Source organism: Phasianus colchicus, chromosome Z, assembly GCF_987193195.1.
Source record: "Phasianus colchicus chromosome Z, bPhaCol1.hap1.1, whole genome shotgun sequence".
Lineage (NCBI taxonomy): Eukaryota > Metazoa > Chordata > Aves > Galliformes > Phasianidae > Phasianus > Phasianus colchicus.
This window is the reverse complement of record NC_143476.1, coordinates 52,271,224-52,292,762: the sequence shown is the minus strand read 5'-3', so window position 1 is coordinate 52,292,762 and position 21,539 is coordinate 52,271,224. Positions and strand designations below refer to the sequence as shown.

Below are 21,539 nucleotides of genomic sequence, written 5' to 3'. Positions count from 1 at the left end.
CTTAAGCTGGATTCTCTGACTGCTGGCCCCTGTACCAGACTCTTACGTATTGTTGGTAACTATTTGCTTCCCTGAAGAAATAAAACAGAGGATAGGCTCATGCTGCAGATACCATCACACAGAGGCAGGTGTCACCGTGGCGTGAGATCACTCTCACAATTGAGCAAACAATAGTCATGAGTACAGGCTGTAAGATTAACGGCTGAGCACAATCCCACAAAGTAAATATCTTACATTTACTCTCAGGGCGTTTTAGGAGGTGGAGTATGAGGAGCTATGAGCTACAGAAAATGTGTATGAGTGAAAATGAGAAAAGCACTGTGGGAAACAAGTCACAGCCCATCTTTGATATCTGGGTGTGAAAACTCCATCCCAGTTCACTGACAATCTGAAAACTAACACTGATAAAATCTGCAACTTGCTGCCCTGCCATTTCTTGACACTTCAATCCGAAGTCTAGACCTACCTTAAGCACTGCAAACTACAAGGCATTTTGTTGCATCATGAGGGTCCTTTTTAGAAACTAAAACATGTACAGATAACAGATAGCAGCCTTTTATGTAAGGATCACACCTAATTGCAATGTTCTCAGACTCAACAAATGCACGCATCCAGATCATCTTTTTACAGTAGAGAATAAGATTTACAGGGCTTTTTCCAGTGATTATGTGGAGAGCGTGATTGAGACCTGGCTGGCTGAGAAAGGCCACACAGACAGTATTCGGCTAATGAGATGAGAGTCCTTGAGCAATGTAACAGGATGTAAACAAGCCTAACGAGGAGAGAGTCCCTGAGCAAAGTAACAGGATGTGTAGGAAGGTAGGAGAATGTAGAAATAAGAAAGATGAATGGCATGGTCTAATCACAAGAAGTACAAAGAAGGACTGGGGCAACAAGTAGCTGAAGAGCCTATCAGGAGCTTGAGCTTTGCAATATGTATGAGCTTCATTAGCGCCAACATAAATGCACGCAACTTTCTGATTAAAGTTGAGACCTACTGATCAATTCTGTGGTCGTGTGTTTGTCTCCCACCGAGCTCCGACATGATTAACCACTTCATGCAGAACAGAAATTTTCCAAAGAAAATGCCTATGTTTTCTAAATAAAAATGCATATTCTCCATGGGAATAGTAAGTTTTTCTGTTCTGAAAGTTTCATTGTAATTAGTTAAATATTTTTATGTTATTCTGCTGGAATGGGGTCTTTTTCATGCTTTGTATTTTGTTAGTAGGAAAACAACAGACTTTGACAGGAGGAATGTTTCCTCTCGTACAGAAAAAACATTTGAAGCAAATCTGTCAGAACACCATTTTCCTTCACAGCTCAATTGCTAAGAGATATTTAAATTTGCCCCACTGGCTGACTGCACTTCATTGCTTCCTATTTTGCAAATGCTTCTGTGAAAGAACACATACCAAATATGTAAAGGTTCAGTAGATAGTTTTTGCTACCAAATTAATGATCACGGCTAGAATAAACATTTTAACTAGTGAACTTCTTTCATCCACATTAGAACACTTTGCATGAACTGTTGCTCTTACTACTTACTATCTATATGGTACTTCACATAAATCTAGGAACACTTCAACAGGAAGCAGGCAAGACAGAGCAATTTTCTTATACTGCTTTCTGCTTAGAATTAGACAGACACTTGTGGTTCTACTCAAGTTTTCAATATGAGAGGGGAAAGAATTCTTGTACTTTGCATGAAGACTGCAAGTGAGCTGAAACAACACTAAAAACTGAGTACACTGAAACAAGTGAACTCCCAATCAACTGAGAGGTCCAGGCCCTCACACGCTGTTATCACAAACACCCTCTCTCCTCTAGAATTCTCCAAACAACAACTGCAGGATCAGAATGCATCAGCAGGGGAAAGAAGGATTACTGTTTCAGTCAGATGAAAAAATGAGGAATAAATGATCTGAATCACAGAATCACAGAATCACAGAATCATAGGGGTTGGAAGAGAGATGATCTAGTCCAACCCCCCTGCCAAAGCAGGTTCCCTACACCAGGTCGCACAAGTAGGTGTCCAGGCGGGTCTTGAATATCTCCAGAGAAGGAGACTCCACAACCCCCCTGGGCAGCCTACTCCAGTTCTCCATCACTGGAAGTTCTTGCACACATTTGTGCGGAACTTCCTATGCTCCAGTTTCTGGCCATTTCCCCTTGTCCTGTCTCCACACACTGCTGAAAACTGTCCAACCTCGCCACTCTGCCCCCCAAACCTTAGATATTTATAGACCTGGATCAGGTCTCCTCTCAGTCTTCTTTTCTCAAGGCTAAACAGACCCAGCTCACTCAGCCTTTCCACATAGGAGAGACGCTCCAGGCCCTTCACCATCTTTGTGGCCCTCCACTGGACTCTTTCCAAGAGATCCCTGTCTTTTTTGTACTGAGGAGCCCAGAACTGGACACAGTACTCCAGATGAGGCCTTACCAGGACAGAGTAGAGGGGGAGAATCACTTCCCTCGACCTGCTGGCCATGCTTTCTTTAATGCACCCCAGAATGCCATTGGCCCTCTTGGCCACAAGGGCACACTGCTGGCTCACAGCCAACCTGTCATCCACCAGGACACCCAGGTCCCTCTCTGCAGAGCTCCTCTCCAGCAGGTCATCCCCCAACCTGTACTGGTGCATGGGATTATTCCTCCCCAGATGCAAGACTCTACACTTGCTTTTGTTAAACCTCATCTGAGCATTAACTACTTAAATTCTTCCATTTTTAGAAGCAGATTCCATCATTTTCTGGTGAAATGCTACTTTTCTTTTCTAATCAGTTACCAACACTGTTCTCAGAAATAAACTCCTTTGCATGAAAATTTTCTTACAAAAGAGCTTGGTTTCTTTTCTCATTTTATTTCTGAGCAGCCAATCCCCTCTGGGTAAGTATTATGAGAATACATTTCCCACCTCATGGGTAGTTTCTTTTTGTCCAGGCCCTGTTTACAGTGCCTTTGAGTTAGCCTAGCAGTATCAAAAACTCACCCAGCCATTAATCCTGTATAAACCCACTGAGAGCTTGGTCACTATGAAATTGTGCAAACAAAAAATACTCACTTCCTTTTTAACTTTTTGCTCAGCAGCCTGTATCCGTTGTTCCATCTCTTCTTCCAGCTCACTGAGCTGAACTGCTGCTTTATCCTGAGCTCTAAAATGTAAAGGTAAATATTGTTTTAGAAATTGCCCTGTGCCTTGACAGAAAATTGTGTGAAATATGTTTGCTGAAATGGATAAGATAGACAAACATGCGAAAGACGTTTAACAATGAAAACAATTTTAAACAATGTTTAACAATGATCAGACCTTGAAACTGATGTGGTTGGGAACCAAAATCACAAATCACTTTGAAAATACATGCAAATTAGATTTTAAATTATAGCTGATAGCAGATGATTAGTGTGAAAGATATCACCTATTGAAAACTAAGTTACAAAAATAAAAGGCCCCTCTGGTTATCCTCTGAGAAGGCTGTAAGACAATAATGACAGCAACCTGCATCATCTATCCTGTCCTGAGCTAATCTCCTTGAAGCTGGGGAAGCAAAATTATGTTTTTTTAAATGAAATTGTAATGGGAGTGGATACCAAACCACAAAGTCACAGATGTGAAGAGTAATCAAAATGCTTAAGACATTAGATGTAAGAACAATCCTGCCCAAAACATGAACAGGGTATACTTACATAAATGTGTGTGCATGTAAACAACTTCTGAACTCTGTTTATAAAAATTCTATTTGGCATATTTTAGTACTAACAAACAGCAGTTTAATCTACCCAGATAGAATAAACAGAAAAGTAACTGCATAAATGAACTAGAAGCAAGACTCAAAATACCTTTTTACAGCAATGGCCAAGGTTTCCATCTCTGTGCTTTGAAGTTTGATCTCTCTGATGAAGTTCTTAATGACATGCTCGTACGGCTGTATTAATCTTGGTTCCACTATGTGTATGTTCTGATACAGAACACTGACTTGCTCCTGTCTGAAAAAGATAGATAGTTTTTTAACATACTTAGTTGGAACAATGCCCTGTAGAGGTTTGAAAAATGCTATAAATTGAAGTGTGCTTTTTTATTGCCTATTTTTTAAATTTAATAAGTACAGACTTTGAATATACAGCAAAGATACATCTGAATCTTCATGATTTTTATCCCTTCTATTTTTTTAACATAGCTACTGCAGAAAAACTTTTTTTTAGCTTAAGTAACTTTTTTTACTTGTATTTGTGATATACTGAAGAGTATGGCACTGGAGCAATCCATAATATAAATCAAAATTGTTGGTGGTTATAATGATAAACTGCACGCTGTGGAGAGGTTTACTGATATAAGAAAGTGAATTAAAAAAAAAAAAAAAAAAAAAAAAATGAAAGGGGATAAGAAAACTACTACCTAAGTTAAAAAAAAAAAAAAAGACAGTGACATCACTACAGGGAGTAAAATGAACAGAGAAAAACAACCTAGCAATAATATGGAAATAAACACAGCCTGCAAAATTGGACGTTAAGAAATACTACTTTTCCAAAAGAGTGGCCAAGTGTTTGAACAGGCTGCCCAGGGAGGTGGTGCAGTCACTGACCCTGGAGGTGTTTAAAGAATGTTTAGATGTTGTACTGAGGAACATGGTTTAGTGAGAACTGTTGGTGATAGGTGAATGGTTGTACTGGATGATCTTGTAGGCCTTTTCCAACATCAGCAATTCTTTGATTCTATGAACTCACCTGATAGATGTTAAAGCTACCCATGGAAGCTTGGAAGAAAATATAGCTACCCACATAAAGCTCCCTTAGCTACTCCCTTAGCTAGTTCTTCACATTTCATATATGAATAACCTGATGGGAATTGTAGCAGAACAGTGAACATAGCTCTCTCATTTAAAACAAATTATTTTGGTCCTGATGTCTACAACTCTAACAATGACAACCTTGTTTTACATCACAAAAAAAAATTCTTTTTGGTAAAAAGTTAATTCCATGTATGACTCGTGTGGAAGACTCATAGCAGTAGGAAAAAAGAAAAAGGTCTCTGCAGATCCTTGAGTAATTAAAAGCTCTCTTGAAATTTATACTGCTTCTTGAAGGCTGCTCCAATGCAAGAATAAAATATTCTGATTCCTATTTGATCAGGACTCGTTTCAAGTGACTGTAGACAGTTTTAATTGTCAGTTACAATTTGATTGTTGATAAGATGCAGAGATAAGTAATAGCATAAGCACCAAAATATTGTAACACGTATTATCAGATAAACAGCTCAGATTTCTGGTCACAAAACAGTATACCATGTCACAGCTTGTGTTACATGGCACTTCCATAAGGCAATTTCTAAGAGAAACTTCTACAACAAAGTTCAGTAATTCCAAGGACAAGCAAAGCTGGCTGCTATGCAGGCAAAATACGAAAACATGAGCAAGTATTCAAGAGCTTACAGACGAAACAAAGTGGAAAAAAAAAGCAAAAAGAGAACAGGTCTACAAGTGTGCAGGAAGCAGATCTGTAATGAGGAAACACAGCATACCAGCTGCAGAAAGGCAAACAAAAATAATGTTTTGCAATTACTGGTCCCACAGCATTTATAACACATCATGAATGCCTGTCCTCTTTTTATTGTTACAGGAAAGCTTAACCTTTGATTTAAAGATATTCCTTGTTAGACAGCTAAAATTTTCCTATCTTCCATAAAGGTAGTGATGATTAACCCATTAACTACAACCGTGACTTCACAGTGATTGAAACACTTTTACAGTTGAGATTATCAGCATTCCAGAACTTTGTATATTCTACATGATTTTCCCACTGAAAGTATAACTTCTTTTACTCAACAGCAGTACAATTGTTTTAGCTCAGAGTCCTATTTTAAACAACTGAAATACTTCAAGAAACTATAAAATCTGTTCTTAGCTGAAATGCAGATGTTTAATGTACAGAAACATAACAATAGCTCTATACATAAAAATACAGATTTTCTAAGGCCAGGGGAATTTGTGTGTACATGCCAGTTTCTCTCTTGCAAAGAAAGGCTTCTGTTTTAGGTCTACTTATCATCTCCAGAAGTTAATTTAAACTCAACACAGTACTCTATGTATACAATTTCATTTTCATAACATACTTAAACAGAGTAATATTAAGATTTACAGGTAGGTACAGTGTATGTTTACTTGATATTTCACCTTAAAAAAACAGTCACAGACATTTTCCTTTTTCAACCACAGTCATTAAAACAACTCCAAGATAAATACTCACACCAGGATAAAAAAAAAAAAAAAAAAAAAAAAAAGAAAGTCTTATCTCCTCAAATATGCATTCTTTTTTCTCTGTACTACATTCAGAGGTACGTGAGATTTCTGCATTGAAGAATTACTGCACAGAGAATTTCAGCATGGTTCTGATGACAGTAAACACAACAAAATACATTGGTGATTCATGTTCAGCATATCCCAGTTAAAATGCAAGTATAAAGCAGATTTGTAGTATTTAAACAATGACTTCCAAGTACAAGCAGCTGGACAAACAGTAAGTTTAGTGTCTCGAGGTGATACCATTTATAGCATTCCTACCGTACTTCCATTACTGTTGATTAGCCTTGAAGCTGGAGCATGACTGTACTTTAAACATTACAGAACACAATATCTCATAATCCCTCTATTTGAAATTCCATTTATTTAGATAGCTGGGTATAGTAACATATGCTGCATTTCATGAATTCTTAGCACTTCAGCAGTTGTCCTTCAAAGCTGCAAACACATCACTAAAACAGCTAACAAACTATTCCAGTATAATTTCAGATTTCACATAGAAGCAGCTGCTGTGCACCTTTGGAACTAGCCACTGAAAAATGCCACTTCTTACAGCGTAGGTGTTCACAAACTTCTTTAACAGTGTGGTGTGTTAAACAGCAAGATGGGCAGAATCCTAGCATCATAGAATGATTTGGGCTGGAACGGACCTTTTAAGATTATCCAGTTTCACCCCTCGACTTCTAAAGGCATTGACAATTCCCTCTAGACCAAGCTCTTCAAAGGCCCATCCAGCCTAGTCTTGAACACCGCCAGGGAATTCACAGCCTTTCTGGGCAACTTGCTCCACTGTCTCAAAAAATTTATTCCTAATATCTAGACTCAATTAGAAGTTATCTATCTTATATGGCAGATACACTCAGCACAATCTGAGCCACTGGAACAGGTTGCCCAGAGAGATGGTGGATGCTCCATCCCTGGAGACAGGCAAGGTCAGGCTGGACAGGACTCCAAACAGCCTCACCTAGCGGTAGTGTTCAGTGCAGAGGAGTTGGACTAGATGACCTTTAAGAGTCTCTTCCAACTCAAACAATTCTATGGTTCTATATATGAATTTAAGGAATAAAACACAAGATCTGTGTTATAAAGTTATATTTTTACCTTCAATTTCAATGTTGGCAAGGAGATGTCTACTAACAACTTATTTCCTAGAAAGCAAACAGTGGCAAAACTCATTTTACCTGATACTAAGACAATTTGTTACCTGAGCAAATGTTTACCTGAGCCTTTTCCAAATCACAAGTTACTAAATTGTGGTTGGATAATTAAGGACATATATCACCTTTTTCACAAGCACTTAATCTTTCTCACCTCATCTTACGCAGGGTTAGTCATTTGCTGCCTTCAGATAACAATGAAACCTTATCCATAAAACTACACAGTATGTCAGTCTGTACTATGAGTCCAGGGATAAAAAACAGCACATGCCTATCACCAGAAATCTCTTGCCTTGTGGACTGGCTGTAGCACATGAGAAGATGCACTGTCTTACACTGAGAAACTGGAGAAACAGCCATTAGTTTGGCCTTTCCCTACAGTGTTCTAGAATCAAAAACATCTTTGATTGCAAGGAATATTGTAAAGAATTTGTGCAATCTTTATTCTCTTTATAAGAATGTTTGTCACTCTCCCTTGCAGCTTTTTTTAAAAGCTTATGCTAATATAGATACCAGACCTGAAGATGAAAATTAGTCTCTCCACTCCGCTGTGCCCCTGCCAGACCATGTCTGCTTGCTTTAAGATGCAGTAGTAAGAAGCAAAAAATAGTTACTATGAGAGTTAATTCTGCCTGTGTGATGAAAGAAAAATCTTGTATTTATTATTTCTCCTCAATCCAGTGACTGACTATCACACAGATGGACTCAAAATATCTGTGACCTTGTTTTATGAGGGTTAGAAAACAAAACAAAGCCCATTGAAATACAACCATGCAGAATCCTGGAAAGCACCTGCAAGGTTCTTTTAATCTCAAATTGGCCAATAAAACTACCAGTGACAATCTCCCGAGTACTTCTATTGCAGCTTTACAGGAAATCTTAGTTAAAAACATGACTCAACAACTGATGTAAGCAACAGAAAAACAGGAGAAATCAGTCATGCAACAAAATTGATGGAATGCTACTTAAATGCTTATGCCTTCCAGTACCTAAAGGGGCCCTACAGGAAAGCTGGCAAGAGACTTTTTATTAGTGCATGTAGTAGCAGATCAAGGGGAAATGGTTTTAAACTGGAAGAGGATAGATTTAGACTAGATGTTAGGAAGAAATTCTTTATTGTGAGGGCAGTGAGACACTGGGACAAGTTGTTCAGTGAGACTTTGGATACCCAGTCCCTGGAGGCATTCAAGGCCAGGCTGGATGGGGCTATGAACAATCTGATCTGCTGGGAGGTGCTATAGTAGGGGGTTCAAGTAGATGATCTTAAAGGTCCCTTCCAACACAAACCATTATATAATTCTGTGATTCTAAGAGAAATTGTTGTTAATCATTTCTTCCTACATTTTAAATCACTTCTATTTTCACATGCTTTACTAATTATTAGTAATGCCACTGCAGCAGAGCAGATTGCAATGGACATTGCCAGATGTATTTGTATGTTTCCAGCTCCCACTGAATACATACTATTTCTTTTTGCATATTTGTTAGTTATTCAAAATTATTTATTGAGGAAGATTTCACAAACAGATTTTACTATGATGATTGTTAAACATTCAATACTCTTCACAGTACAACAGGGAAATTCAGAAATTCTTGATTCAGTTTCAACAAAATTCATGTGAAAGGCACAAGGGTGCCCTTAAGTTCCTCACTAATTTAACCATAGGCATTCAAAATTGCAAATGCATAGAGTTTTTTAATATACAACATGAAAGAAACTGTCTCATTGGACCCTCTACTTGCATGCTTTCACAGCCTACCCCACATACTTTTTTGCTGCTTCTACCACATACAGGCACAAGGCATGAATGGCTTGAAAAAATACAGTACACTAGACAAGTTCTGCTCTGGCTTTACCTTATATCATATAAAAGAATTTACCATTTTAGGTTCCCTTCTCTGTAATATTAGTATATGAAATTAGACAGTATTTTCACATCTTCACATGAGAGCTTTTGTACTACATAAAGTTACTGCATTACAGAAATAAATCTGCCCTGAGAATAATGCCATCAAAAATACTAAACTGGAATAAGGAGGAGCAAAGGGGAAAAAAAAAGGAGGGGGAGAGGTGGGGTTAGAGACATGAGATACTTAGAATGCATTACATGGCATGATTCCATTTAAACCAATTCATATCAACTCCTAGTACTGTTCTGGATGGCTGAATGTACAGTGGTAGTTGGCCTACTTGTCCACACTCTGAATGCAGTTCAAAGAATGTTGGAGGAATTTATTAAAAAAAAAAAAGACTAAGTAGTTGCTGAGGTTCTTACATCCATTCCCTTTGTAATTCCCACGGAAAGTAGGCCAGGTTACATGGTCCACTTAGTTTCACCTAAATGAGTGTATTTGAAGCACCATTTTTCACCAATTATAGGACAAATCGCAGTAAGCCAGTGGAAAACAGAAGAAAATCAAAGATTTGCCAGTGATGTTGCAGTACCACTTTTCCTTGTATGATAAAAATTTAGTTTTTCTTCCTTCCGTCACTATTTGATGTTTAATTACCTGCATCTGCTTTAGAAAGGTAGAGACTTACAAACGGCAACATAGCAGGATAAGCTATAAGCTCACTGGGACTAGAGGTGTCTCTTTGGGCTGGGATTTTATCGAGAGGTAAGAAAACTTGACCAAATTATAGAGTAAAATATCCCAAGTTGCAAAGCACCCACAAGGATCATTGAGTCCAACTCCTGGCTCCAAACAGGACCACGCAAAAATCAGACCATATGACTGAGAGTGGTGTCCAAATGCTTCTTGAACTTCAGAGGCACGGGGCCATGACCATTGCCCTGAGTAGCCTATTCCATGTCTACCAACATATGGTGAAGAAACTTTTCTTGATATTCAGTCAGACCCTCCCATCACAGCTTCATGACATTCCTTCAGTCCCATTCTTTTGTTCTACAACAAAAATCCTTACAGACTCCAAAGAATCCCTTGACAGTTTTCTGACATTTGCCTTCACTTCTGTCCTCTTCCTTATCCATACTGTTACTGTCTTTCAGGCACTGGAAAAACATGGTTTTTATTTTTATAGGTGCAGAATATGCTCCTGTTTCTAAGCTTTAGAATGGTTCTTATTGCAACACCCTTCCCAGTGTAGCTTATAAAACCACTCATTGTCTGTAGAACCTCACATCTAACATGGATAAGAAGGGATGAAATGTAATGTGACCTGAGCCAGGAAAGCCTGAGTAAGAGGAAGAGAAAGGGGTATTACAATCTGACAATTGTCCTTACACTGGAGATAATAACCTCTGTTAGCTACCATGGATAGAGAAATAGCTTGTTCAGAAATGCAAACATGCTGGATATGTAGCTGGGTCACATAAAGGTAGGTTGCTTTGAAAGTAGTGCCTCTTATTTATTTCCAAGGAAACTACAACTCATACAGTGAGCACAATGACACTATTTGATAGAATATAGAACAATATTTTTCAATATAGCCAGCACTATTAGCAATGCATTTTCATCAGCAATGAACAAGAGCCTAAATGCTGTATTCGTAAAAACCTATACAGCAGAGGTGACCCTCTGTCACTGCTGAAATGCACTACCCACCACCTCACTATGTTCACATTCACTGTTTTGTTGTCAGAGATGCTTGTCAAGAATAGATGAATTTTAGTGGGTGTCTTTTTTTCCACATGGAGGAATTCACCGACACCCCTTTGCTTCATATGCACTTCCATGTCAGATGCCATTCTGTCAGACTGCCCCTCTGCTGCCATCTGTCACATAGCAACAAAATGTAATGGAATATTGATGGGAAAATTTAACCTCTACTGCCGTACCACCACCACACACCTCTTTTGTCATGGGTCAAAAGAATAACAGATAAATAGCATTCTTTTCAGAGCAGCTTTTGTAAATTATATAATATAGTTGATGCATACAAGTAACAAAACCTATTTTAATTTTTAATAATTTTATTTAAAAACGGAAAGGAAAAAAAAAGAAAGGAAAACATAAAAGAAGTGGGATATTTGACCTTGTTTTTGTGAAACGACTGCATCAGTCTGGTTCAGTGGCAGTGTTTGCAGTGCTTAGTGACCTCTCAAGGTATTTCTCAGATGTTTTTAATATTGTTCCTCTTGTGTCTCAGTGTTTCATCCCTGAAAACAATTTTTCAAAAAAGGTGCATGGTGCCAAAAGTTATGAGATGAGTATGGTGTGATTGTGAAGTGAGGGATATCTTTCTCTCTCATAGAAGTCTAGTGGAGAGACAAGATCAGATTTTTCAGTTGAATATCTGATTCAATTTTAAAAATGTATTTATGTTGAATTAAAAAGAAGTCACAAATATATTAAAAAATTGACTGCCTTTTTGGAGCTCTTGAAACCTATTCTCAAATTCCCTTACAGCAATGGAAAGCACAGCTGCATATTTTTTGCTATTCACAGGATTTTTAGCCAGCATATCAAAATGCATATAGTTCTTTGCCATCACTTAAGCCGGCACTGCACTGCACCCTCCCCATGCCCTGGTTTCAGCCCAGATGGAGCAGATTACACATCAATGTTTGGTTATTCTGAGAGATGGGAGTCCACCCAAGGCTGGGCCAAGCCATTCAGAATCGCCGCCATGATTGCATGGGGTGGGAGACAGATGCAAGGTGAGCTGGGCCAGGCTGCATGCAACCCCAAGGGTGTGGGTTGAACAAGTCTGACCTAATATTTTCTTCTTGATTAAGTGCCTTGAGGAAACACATGATTCCATGAAATTTTCATACAGAGCAAACTTCCAGGTGTTTCTCAATCTGAAACATAGTGTGTTTTTCACTATCAACTTAACCTGTCCTTTCACAGATTAGATTGTATCAAAAGAACAAATCTACAACCTCCATTTGATAGTCTAGGCAAGAGAGTCTCAGCTGATTCTCAGGGAAGGAAATTTTAATATTTCCATGGAATTAGCACTGTTTTCTGCCTGAAGGCAAAGGTGTAGCTTGGAGCAGGTAGTGGAGCTGGAGTAGAAAAAGCCCATGGGGCAGAAGGAAAAGATGAAGTCTGTGGAAAAGGAGAACATCCCGAAGGATGGCCTTACGGCTCAGGATAGTCATCTAGCTCATAGAAAGGCATCTGTCACACTTTCAGCAAGACTGCATTTGCCAGTCCCTTGTCATGAGATATATTAAAAGATGAGATGAACTATGTGTACTAGAGACAGATTCCCTTTTGATTTCCATCTCTCCCATTCTATCTCCCATGCCTTGCTTTTTTTTTAATAGAAACCATAGCAGTATGAAAGCATATGCCAGTACTGTGCTAGAGTGCGGCCAGAACACACAGCACCTGGAGAGACCAAACCCCCCAATTCCTACATGGTTGAGATTAGAAAAATAGACTTCACTCATCCCCACTGGAGGTGCATCTTCCTTGTAGTTACTTTTCTCATGATTTTCCAACAGATGTAATTGCAAATATAAGAGTTAATAACATTGACTGCTTTACGCACTAACATAAGTCTGGGTTTTTTTGAAAACAGATAAAGAAAAAATTGAACTGATAAACAACTAAAAATAAATAATTTATATAAAACAATAAGCAAATACTCTTCATGATTTTGTTATACTCTTCCATTTTAAACCTTTCCATGCCCAGACTCTTCTGACAGTTTTAGTATATTCACTATTATTCACATACTTGATCCAAATATTTTCAGTAGGACTACTCACTTAAAGAAAAACTTATACAGATGTTTCAACAACAACAAAAAGTGTGCCATAAATGGAAAAAAGCTGAGCTGCAACAAAGGTCTGCTTCCACAGCTTCAGGACAGGAGAAAAAAAAAAAAAAAAAAAAAAGGAAAACAAAGGGCACACTGTTCTTGGGCTGACGTTGGCACAACCTAACAAGCACAGCCAACTGTGAAGGGTGTTCCAAGGTATTCACAAAGCTGAGCATGAATGGGAAGCATTTACATCAGGCAACAGCCCACCTGACACACATACCTCATTACTGATGCTCAGCTCTGTTTGCAATCTGACGCATTAGAATCCCAAAGCAGTATAATGAAATGACATGTTTGCACAGTGAGGTGTCAGAGGGACGCTCCCATCTCTTGCTATTCTCTCCCACAAGAATCCAGCTGTACTTGCACTGCTGCTGCTGCAGCACAGATACAGTCTTAGTGCCTAAAGGAAGGTTTTCACATGCCATCACTGGTCCTGAGTTACATTTTACATCACCTATTGAGCTACTGTCTGGCTTCAGGCTAAGTTCTGAACTGCTCTGCAGACTCTCTAACAAGAGTCTTTACTTCTCTTTGTCTCCATTTACAGCAGGGAAGGCATCAGAAACTTAGCATAAAAGATCAGACCATTCAGAAGTCACTGACATGCATGGAACACTCCAGTATAAGCAGTGAGAAAGAAAGAAAGAAAGAAAGAAAGAAAGAAAGAAAGAAAGAAAGAAAGAAAGAAAGAAAGAAAGAAAGAAAGAAAGAAAGAAAGAAAGAAAGAGAGAAAGAAAGAAAGAGAGAAAGAGAGAAAGAGAGAAAGAGAGAAAGAGAGAAAGAGAGAAAGAGAGAAAGAGAGAAAGAGAGAAAGAGAGAAAGAGAGAAAGAGAGAAAGAGAGAAAGAGAGAAAGAGAGAAAGAGAGAAAGAGAGAGAGAGAGAGAGAGAGAGAGAGAGAGAGAGAGAGAGAGAGAAAGAGAGAAAGAGAGAAAGAGAGAAAGAGAGAAAGAGAGAAAGAGAGAGAGAGAGAAAGAGAGAGAGAGAGAGAGAGAGAGAAAGAGAGAAAGAGAGAAAGAGAGAAAGAGAGAAAGAGAGAAAGAGAGAAAGAGAGAAAGAGAGAAAGAGAGAAAGAGAGAAAGAGAGAAAGAGAGAAAGAGAGAAAGAGAGAAAGAGAGAAAGAAAGAAAGAGAGAAAGAGAGAGAGAAAGAGAGAGAGAAAGAGAGAGAGAAAGAGAGAGAGAAAGAGAGAGAGAAAGAGAGAGAGAAAGAGAGAGAGAAAGAGAGAGAGAAAGAGAGAGAGAAAGAGAGAGAGAAAGAGAGAGAGAAAGAGAGAGAGAAAGAGAGAGAGAAAGAGAGAGAGAAAGAGAGAGAGAAAGAGAGAGAAAGGAAGGGAGGAAGGGAGAAAGGAAGGGAGGAAGGGAGAAAGGAAGGGAGGAAGGGAGAAAGGAAGGGAGGAAGGGAGAAAGGAAGGGAGGAAGGGAGAAAGGAAGGGAGGAAGGGAGAAAGGAAGGGAGGAAGGGAGAAAGGAAGGGAGGAAGGGAGAAAGGAAGGGAGGAAGGGAGAGAGGAAGGGAGGAAGGGAGGGAGGAAGGGAGGGAGGGAGGGAGGAAGGGAGGGAGGGAGGGAGGGAGGGAGGGAGGGAGGGAGGGAGGGAGGGAGGGAGGGAGGGAGGAAGGGAGGAAGGGAGGAAGGGAGGAAGGGAGGAAGGAAGGGAGGGAGGGAGGGAGGGAGGGAGGAAGGGAGGGAGGGAGGGAGGGAGGGAGGGAGGAAGGGAGGGAGGGAGGGAGGGAGGGAGGGAGGGAGGGAGGGAGGGAGGGAGGGAGGGAGGGAGGGAGGGAGGGAGGGAGGGAGGGAGGGAGGGAGGGAGGGAGGGAGGGAGGAAGGGAGGGAGGAAGGGAGGGAGGAAGGGAGGGAGGAAGGGAGGGAGGAAGGGAGAAAGGAAGGGAGGAAGGGAGAAAGGAAGGGAGGAAGGGAGAAAGGAAGGGAGGAAGGGAGAAAGGAAGGGAGGAAGGGAGAAAGGAAGGGAGGAAGGGAGAAAGGAAGGGAGGAAGGGAGAAAGGAAGGGAGGAAGGGAGAAAGGAAGGGAGGAAGGGAGGAAGGGAGAAAGGAAGGGAGGAAGGGAGAAAGGAAGGGAGGAAGGGAGAAAGGAAGGGAGGAAGGAAGGGAGAAAGGAAGGGAGGAAGGAAGGGAGGAAGGAAGGGAGGAAGGAAGGGAGAAAGGAAGGGAGGAAGGAAGGGAGGAAGGAAGGGAGGAAGGAAGGGAGGAAGGAAGGGAGAAAGGGAGGGAGGAAGGGAGGGAGGAAGGGAGGGAGGAAGGGAGGGAGGAAGGGAGGGAGGAAGGGAGGGAGGAAGGGAGGAAGGGAGGAAGGGAGGAAGGGAGGAAGGGAGGAAGGGAGGAAGGGAGGAAGGGAGGAAGGGAGGAAGGGAGGAAGGGAGGAAGGGAGGAAGGGAGGAAGGGAGGAAGGGAGGAAGGGAGGAAGGGAGGAAGGGAGGAAGGGAGGAAGGGAGGAAGGGAGGAAGGGAGGAAGGGAGGAAGGGAGGAAGGGAAAGAGAGGGGAAAAAAGAAAAAAAGAGAAAAAAAGAAAAAAAGAAAAAAAGAAAAAAAGAAAAAACTCCTCAGTTTGTGGACATGAGGATTCTGTAACTCTCTGAGAAGTTCTCTGAAGAGATAAACAGCCCTTTAGAAATAGCTAAAACTGTATTACTGGACTAGGAAGTAATTTAAGGAGTATTATACTTGCCCCTGATTTGGAATGTGTAAAGCAGCAAACTGTAATTCGATATGAGTGGCAGAAAACTTACAGACTTGTCTCCTGTATGTCTCACACTTCAGCTCCACTTAAGTTCCTTTGCATACAGCCACACAGGGTTAGTTAGGCTACTAGTGTAGTAGAATTACCCTGTATTTTTATGGGCAACATTTTTGCAACAACTTAAAGCACCTCTAGTTTCAGGTATGTTACTGCCAATGCCCTGCAGTGAAAGGCGGCCCGGCGGCTCTGTACCGGCAGACGTGATTTACCCTCACTCCCCGACAGCGCCCTTCATCCCGCCCGCACCAGAGGCAGAGGCTCCCGGGGCGCAGCGCATTGCAGGAGTTCTGGGATGCCGCGATGTGCATGCCCGAATGTCCCGTGTGGGTCGATCGGAGAGCAGTGAGAGGGAGAAGCTGTGCACAGAGGAAAATAAGAAGAGGAAAAGGAAGAAAACGAAAAAGAAGAAGAAAAAGAAAAAAAGAAAGAAAGAAAGAAAGAAAACGAAAAGGCAAACGAAAAAGAAGAAAACGAAAAGGGAAAAAAAAGGAAAAGAAAATGAAGACGAAAAAAAAAAAGAAAAAGAAAGAGAAAGAGAAAAAGAAAGGGGAAAAGCAAAAGGAAAAGAAAAAAAAGGAAAAGGAAAAAGAAAAAGAGAAAAAGCACAAGAGCTGGAAATCCCAGAACCAGAGCCCTGTTCTCAGGGCCGCTCCGGAGGACAGCGCGCCAGCGGCGCTGGGCTGCCCACGGGGCTCGGGGCTCCGCAGATGCCGGGCACACACGGCCCGGGGGCCTCGCAGCGCCGGCAGCAGCGCGGGGTCTTTGAGCTCCCGGACTTACCTGGGGATGTACCTGGCCTCGTCTCCCAGCCGCACCTCGAAGTCTCTCCAGGGCTGCTCCAGCCCCGCGGTGCTCCACGTCGCCGCCGCCTCCTCGCCCTCCTCCTCCGGCTCCGGTTCCCCAGGGCCGCCGCTGGACCGCCGCCGGGTGGCGCCGCGGAAGCCGCGGGCGAACTCCCTGAAGGTGATGGCCCCGTCACGGTCGCTGTCGAGGCGCTGGAAGATGGCCTCGGCCTCGGCCGGCCGCACCCGCAGCTCGGTGCAGAGTGCCGCGAAGTCCTCGCGCTCGATGCGGCCCGAGCCGTTGGCGTCGCAGGCCAGGAAGAGCGCGCGCAGGCGAGACTGCTCGTCCCCCGCCGCCTCGGCGTCCATCGCTCCCGCTGGCAGCGCTGCCGCGCGGCTCCTGCGCCCGCGGCCGGGACGGGGCGAGAGGCGGCGGCTCGAGCCGGCGGCCCCACTCCGCCGGGCGTTCGGTGGGGCGGGGCGGGCCGGCCCCACTCCCCGCTCCGCCCCGGTGCCCGTCGAGCCGAAGGGAGGCGGGCCGCGGGCGATGGCTCGCGGCGGTCGCGAACGCGGCGGTGGCCCCGGGCGAGGAGTGCGGTGGGGCGGGGGTTGCTGCGGGGCACGGGCGGTGCCGCCCCCTTCGCCCCGACGCGCAGCTCGGCTCTCCTCGCAGCCCCGCCGGAGCCGGAAAGGTCTCCAGGAGGGAGCCGGCGGGTGCCGGGCCTCGGCTGCCCTGGGCTGGTGCTCCCGGTGGTGCTAACGGCATCACAGGCACTGCGGTAACACGGCGGACGGACCGTTCACCTGAAATACCAGAATGGTATTGGGAATGCCAACACTGTTGCAGATGCCACAGTCTTAAACCTCAGTCCTGTCTTCCAGCAGTGCAAAAACAGCACGGCAATGAGCCCCAAGGTTTCCATACGTAGATTCTTTCTGACCGCTTTGGAGGCACATGTAAAATCATAGAATATCCTGAGCTGGAATCTCAGAGTTTAATGTCTACATTGTAGAGAAAGTGCATGCTACTATTCAGACAAGTCCGTAATTCAGACAAGTACATCATCAAAATAGCGAGCAAAAAGCTGGGCAAATCAGTCAACCAAAGGACCCATATTTTAGTGCTTAGTATAGAAGAACTCTGTATTACACTGCATGTCTTGACAAGTCAAGACCATTCACTGTCTTGAAGTCTTTGGTAAAAGTTCACATTTCATTGGAACCTCAGAGGAGCATTAGGATAGAGGTTAGGGACAGGCTTTTCCCCAGAGGGCAGTGGACATGGAACAGGTTCCCCAGGGCAGTGGGCACAGCCTCAAGCTGGCCAAGTTTGAGGAGCATATGGATAATGCTCTCAGGCACAGGGGTTGGATTTTGGGTGGTCCTCTGTGGAGCCGGCAGATGGATTCATCGGTCCTTGTGGGTCCCTCCCAAACTGGGATATTCTGTGACTTGTTTAAATTCTTAACACAAATGTTTTTAATTTGCCTGCACTTATTTCTGTGTCTATCTGCAGATGTAAACTGCATATGCCAAAGTTGTGATAGAGTTAAACAGAATGCAAATCTACCTGCTAACAAAACCATGTTTCCTTATTGACTGAAGTACAGCCCCAGGGCAAGGACGTGATCCAGAAGAGCACAAACCATTCAGCTGACCTCTCATTTCAATAAATCACATATGGTAAATGGAGTATAAAGTGCTTCTCTGCCTAAGAGGTGTGGAATGTCCTAGAAGCAAATTATAATTATTTTACAGGTTTTCCTTTTTTTTTTTTTTTTTTTTTTGCCAGAGTTAGACAGAGTCAGCTTAAAATTCTGCCGTCAATCTATCTCTAGTCAATAAAAAGGTATACAAAGCTTTCTCTTACACTCTACATAAATGCAGCCATTTAGTAATTTGAAATACAAATTTTAGTTTAAAGATAGCAGAGAATCTGAAGGGCTGTGCTACATGATTTATTTTGTCACTATGTTTCTGTTATAATTATAAAATTACTAAGTGTAGCAAAGCAATATCACCCTTGGATTCTTATATCATAGCAAAATATGGAGTTTTAGTAAAGCGGAGTTAAGAGTAGAGTTCTTTCTGTTCTATATTTTCTTACCTGTCAAAGAACATTTTGTACTCAAAGAGTTAACCGAGTCTATCAGAGAGTTCTTACAGGGCTGATGATGCTACTGTTCAGCCAACACATAAGACATTTATCCTGTTTACACCCACCAGCCTTCTTGTAATAGACTGACACTTAGCTTTCAGTATTGCCAAGGCTGCATCATCAAGGGTGGAATGAGTTTCGCTGGACAAGTAGTTCCCAGGCAAATTTATTTGCTAACCTTATATGCTCTTCTGACTGCAGACTTATGTGGTGATGTTTGTCCTGTACCCTAGCCACTCTTTTACTCACTCCATTGTGCATAGTTCTTATGCTAGTGCTTACTTTGGCTACCAAGGAGAGGACATACACTTTGGACACATTGCCCCCATTTTTTTTTCTCTGACATTTAACATTTTAACATCATAAAGTCTTTCTACATAATGCTGTTCTAACAGGACTTTGGGTTTTAGAACACAAGGCAATGGCATGGAGCTGTTACTGGGATGGGTAAAATGGGATATCAGGAAATGATTCTTCACCAGAAAATAGTGGGCATGGACAAGGATCATCAGAGCAGGAGCCACAGTCGCAGGCTGCTGCAGTTCAAGGAGCATTAGGACAATCCTCTCAGACACAGGGTTTGCATTTTGGGTGGTCCTGTGTGGAGCCAGGGGTTGGATCTGATGATCCTTCTGCGTCCCTTCCCCACAATCAGAGAATTACAGAGGTTGGAAGAGTACATTGAGCAGGTACCATACAATAGGTCACACAGGTAGGCATCTAAATGGGTCTCAAATATCTCCATAGAGGAGATTCCACAACCTCCATGGCAACCTGTTCCAGTGCTCTGTCACCCTTACCATAAAGTTCTTCCACATGCTAATACAGAACTTCCTATGTTCAAGTTTTAGGCCATTGCTCCTTATCCTATCACTACACATCACTGAGAAGATCCTGGCCTCATCCATTTACCTCCCACCTTCCTTTAGATATTTATAAACATTAATTAGATATTCCCTCAGTCTTCTTTTCCCCGGGTTGAGCAGACCCAGGTTACTCAGTCTTTTCTCATAGGGGAGATGCTCCAGGCCCTTAATCATCTTTGTGGCCCTCTGTCAAACTTCTTCTAGGAGATCCCTAAATTTTTGAACAGGGAAGCCCAGAACTGGACACAGTATTGTAAATGGGGTCTCACCAGGGCAGAGTAGAGGCAGAGCATCACCTCCCTCAACCTGCTGTCCACTCTTTTCAATGCACCCCAGGATATCATTGGCCTTCTTGGCCAAGAGGGCACACTGTTTGCTCCACCAGGACCCCAGGTCCTTCTCAACAGACCTTCTCTTCAGCAGATCAGCCCCTAACCTGTACTGATGCAACTCAGAATATTCTGTGATTCTGCAATTCTATTTACCTTCCTAATGAAAAAAATCTGCATTTTTGTTTTCTTAAGCAGCTTGATCTTTCTATCTATGTGACACGATAAAAAACAAATGGAAATCTTCCCATTAATATTCAGTTTTGAATCAAGAGATAAAAATGTATTGCAGTATTTGTCAATGCAACATCTACTTGATCCAGACTTCTGGCTTCATAAGCAGACAGTCACTTGTGGATTCAGTGAATAACTGCACTGAGTTTATATGGCAAGGTCTAGCCAGCTGGGAGGAAAAGGGGAAATTTTTCATTTTATGTTCTCCTATCCTGCAGAAGAAAGGGCATGAGCAAGCAGCTGTGGTGCTGAGCTGCCTATCAGTAGTAAACTACAACATCGTAAAAGAGAATTTGCTCTTTCATTTTTACTGTTGCCAGAATTTTGGACCATGGATATCAGGATGAAATACATTGTGCCTTTTAGCACTGACATGGAACAGGTATACTCTGCAAAACAGATGGTGCCTTCAGTATTGCACAACGCCAGATAACAGTTCTTGCTAGGCAGAGTTGGTTTAGTTAGAATGTCCCAGTGTGCCAGAACAGAGATAGGAAAGAAAATATTTTTCATTTGTTGAGATCTAAGATTGAGTACTGAAGGCAAGATTCCCATCAGGCAATGAGAAGGGAGTGCTTTCTTCTGAAATTATACGTTTTTTCCCAGGATTTGTTCCTTCAACCTATCTCTAAATTAAATGACTACATAAAAGCCAAATATTTATTTTTAGTGCCCTATTAGAGCAGATATGGTACAGGAGAATTCCAAATTCCAAATACCTTGCATAGGCAAGGTACCAAGACTGCTGGTACAAATACACCCCATATGTAATTTCAGTCTATTTTATTTTATTATGTCAAGGTACACACCAAGTAGATTCAGCACCTGCTTGGCTCAATTAGCATTAAAAAAAAACATGAAACCATGGTCAGGAATCTCCAGGAGACCTAAGATTATACACTGTATCACTATGTGAAAGTATCTACATGAAAGTGCCCTAATGTGCAGAAGGGAAAAAGTATATTCTGATGCAGCTGTGGGTACAGAGGTTAAATTAAAATTAAAATTAAAAGTGAAAGAGACATGGAATGTGGCATCACGTGAAATCACTTTCCCAGCAAAAAACATATATATATATGCCTTTCTTTACATATATATATATATATATATATATATATATATATATATATATATATAAAGAAAGGCAAAAGGACAGAGCAAGATAAGCTAGAGAACTTTTAAATTATTTAGAACTCTTAAATTAGTTTTATTCAGGGATACAC

The 21,539-nt window shown here is 41.9% G+C and overlaps 1 protein-coding gene across 2 annotated transcripts in view; it reads right to left on the bottom strand.

Moving 5' to 3' along the window:
- RASEF (RAS and EF-hand domain containing) overlaps positions 1–17,160 on the bottom strand; it is a 42,003-nt gene extending 24,843 nt beyond the window's left edge. For both annotated transcript variants that reach the window (XM_031602397.2, XM_090131806.1), the window contains exons 1-3: positions 16,728–17,160; positions 3,841–3,987; positions 3,065–3,155 (exon numbers count right to left, since the gene is read on the bottom strand). In XM_031602397.2, coding sequence (XP_031458257.2) covers positions 3,065–3,155; positions 3,841–3,987; positions 16,728–17,098 — 609 coding nt within the window. In that variant the 5' untranslated portion in view covers positions 17,099–17,160. The remainder of the gene's footprint in view (positions 1–3,064; positions 3,156–3,840; positions 3,988–16,727) is intronic.
- Between the last annotated feature and the right edge of the window lie 4,379 nt (positions 17,161–21,539).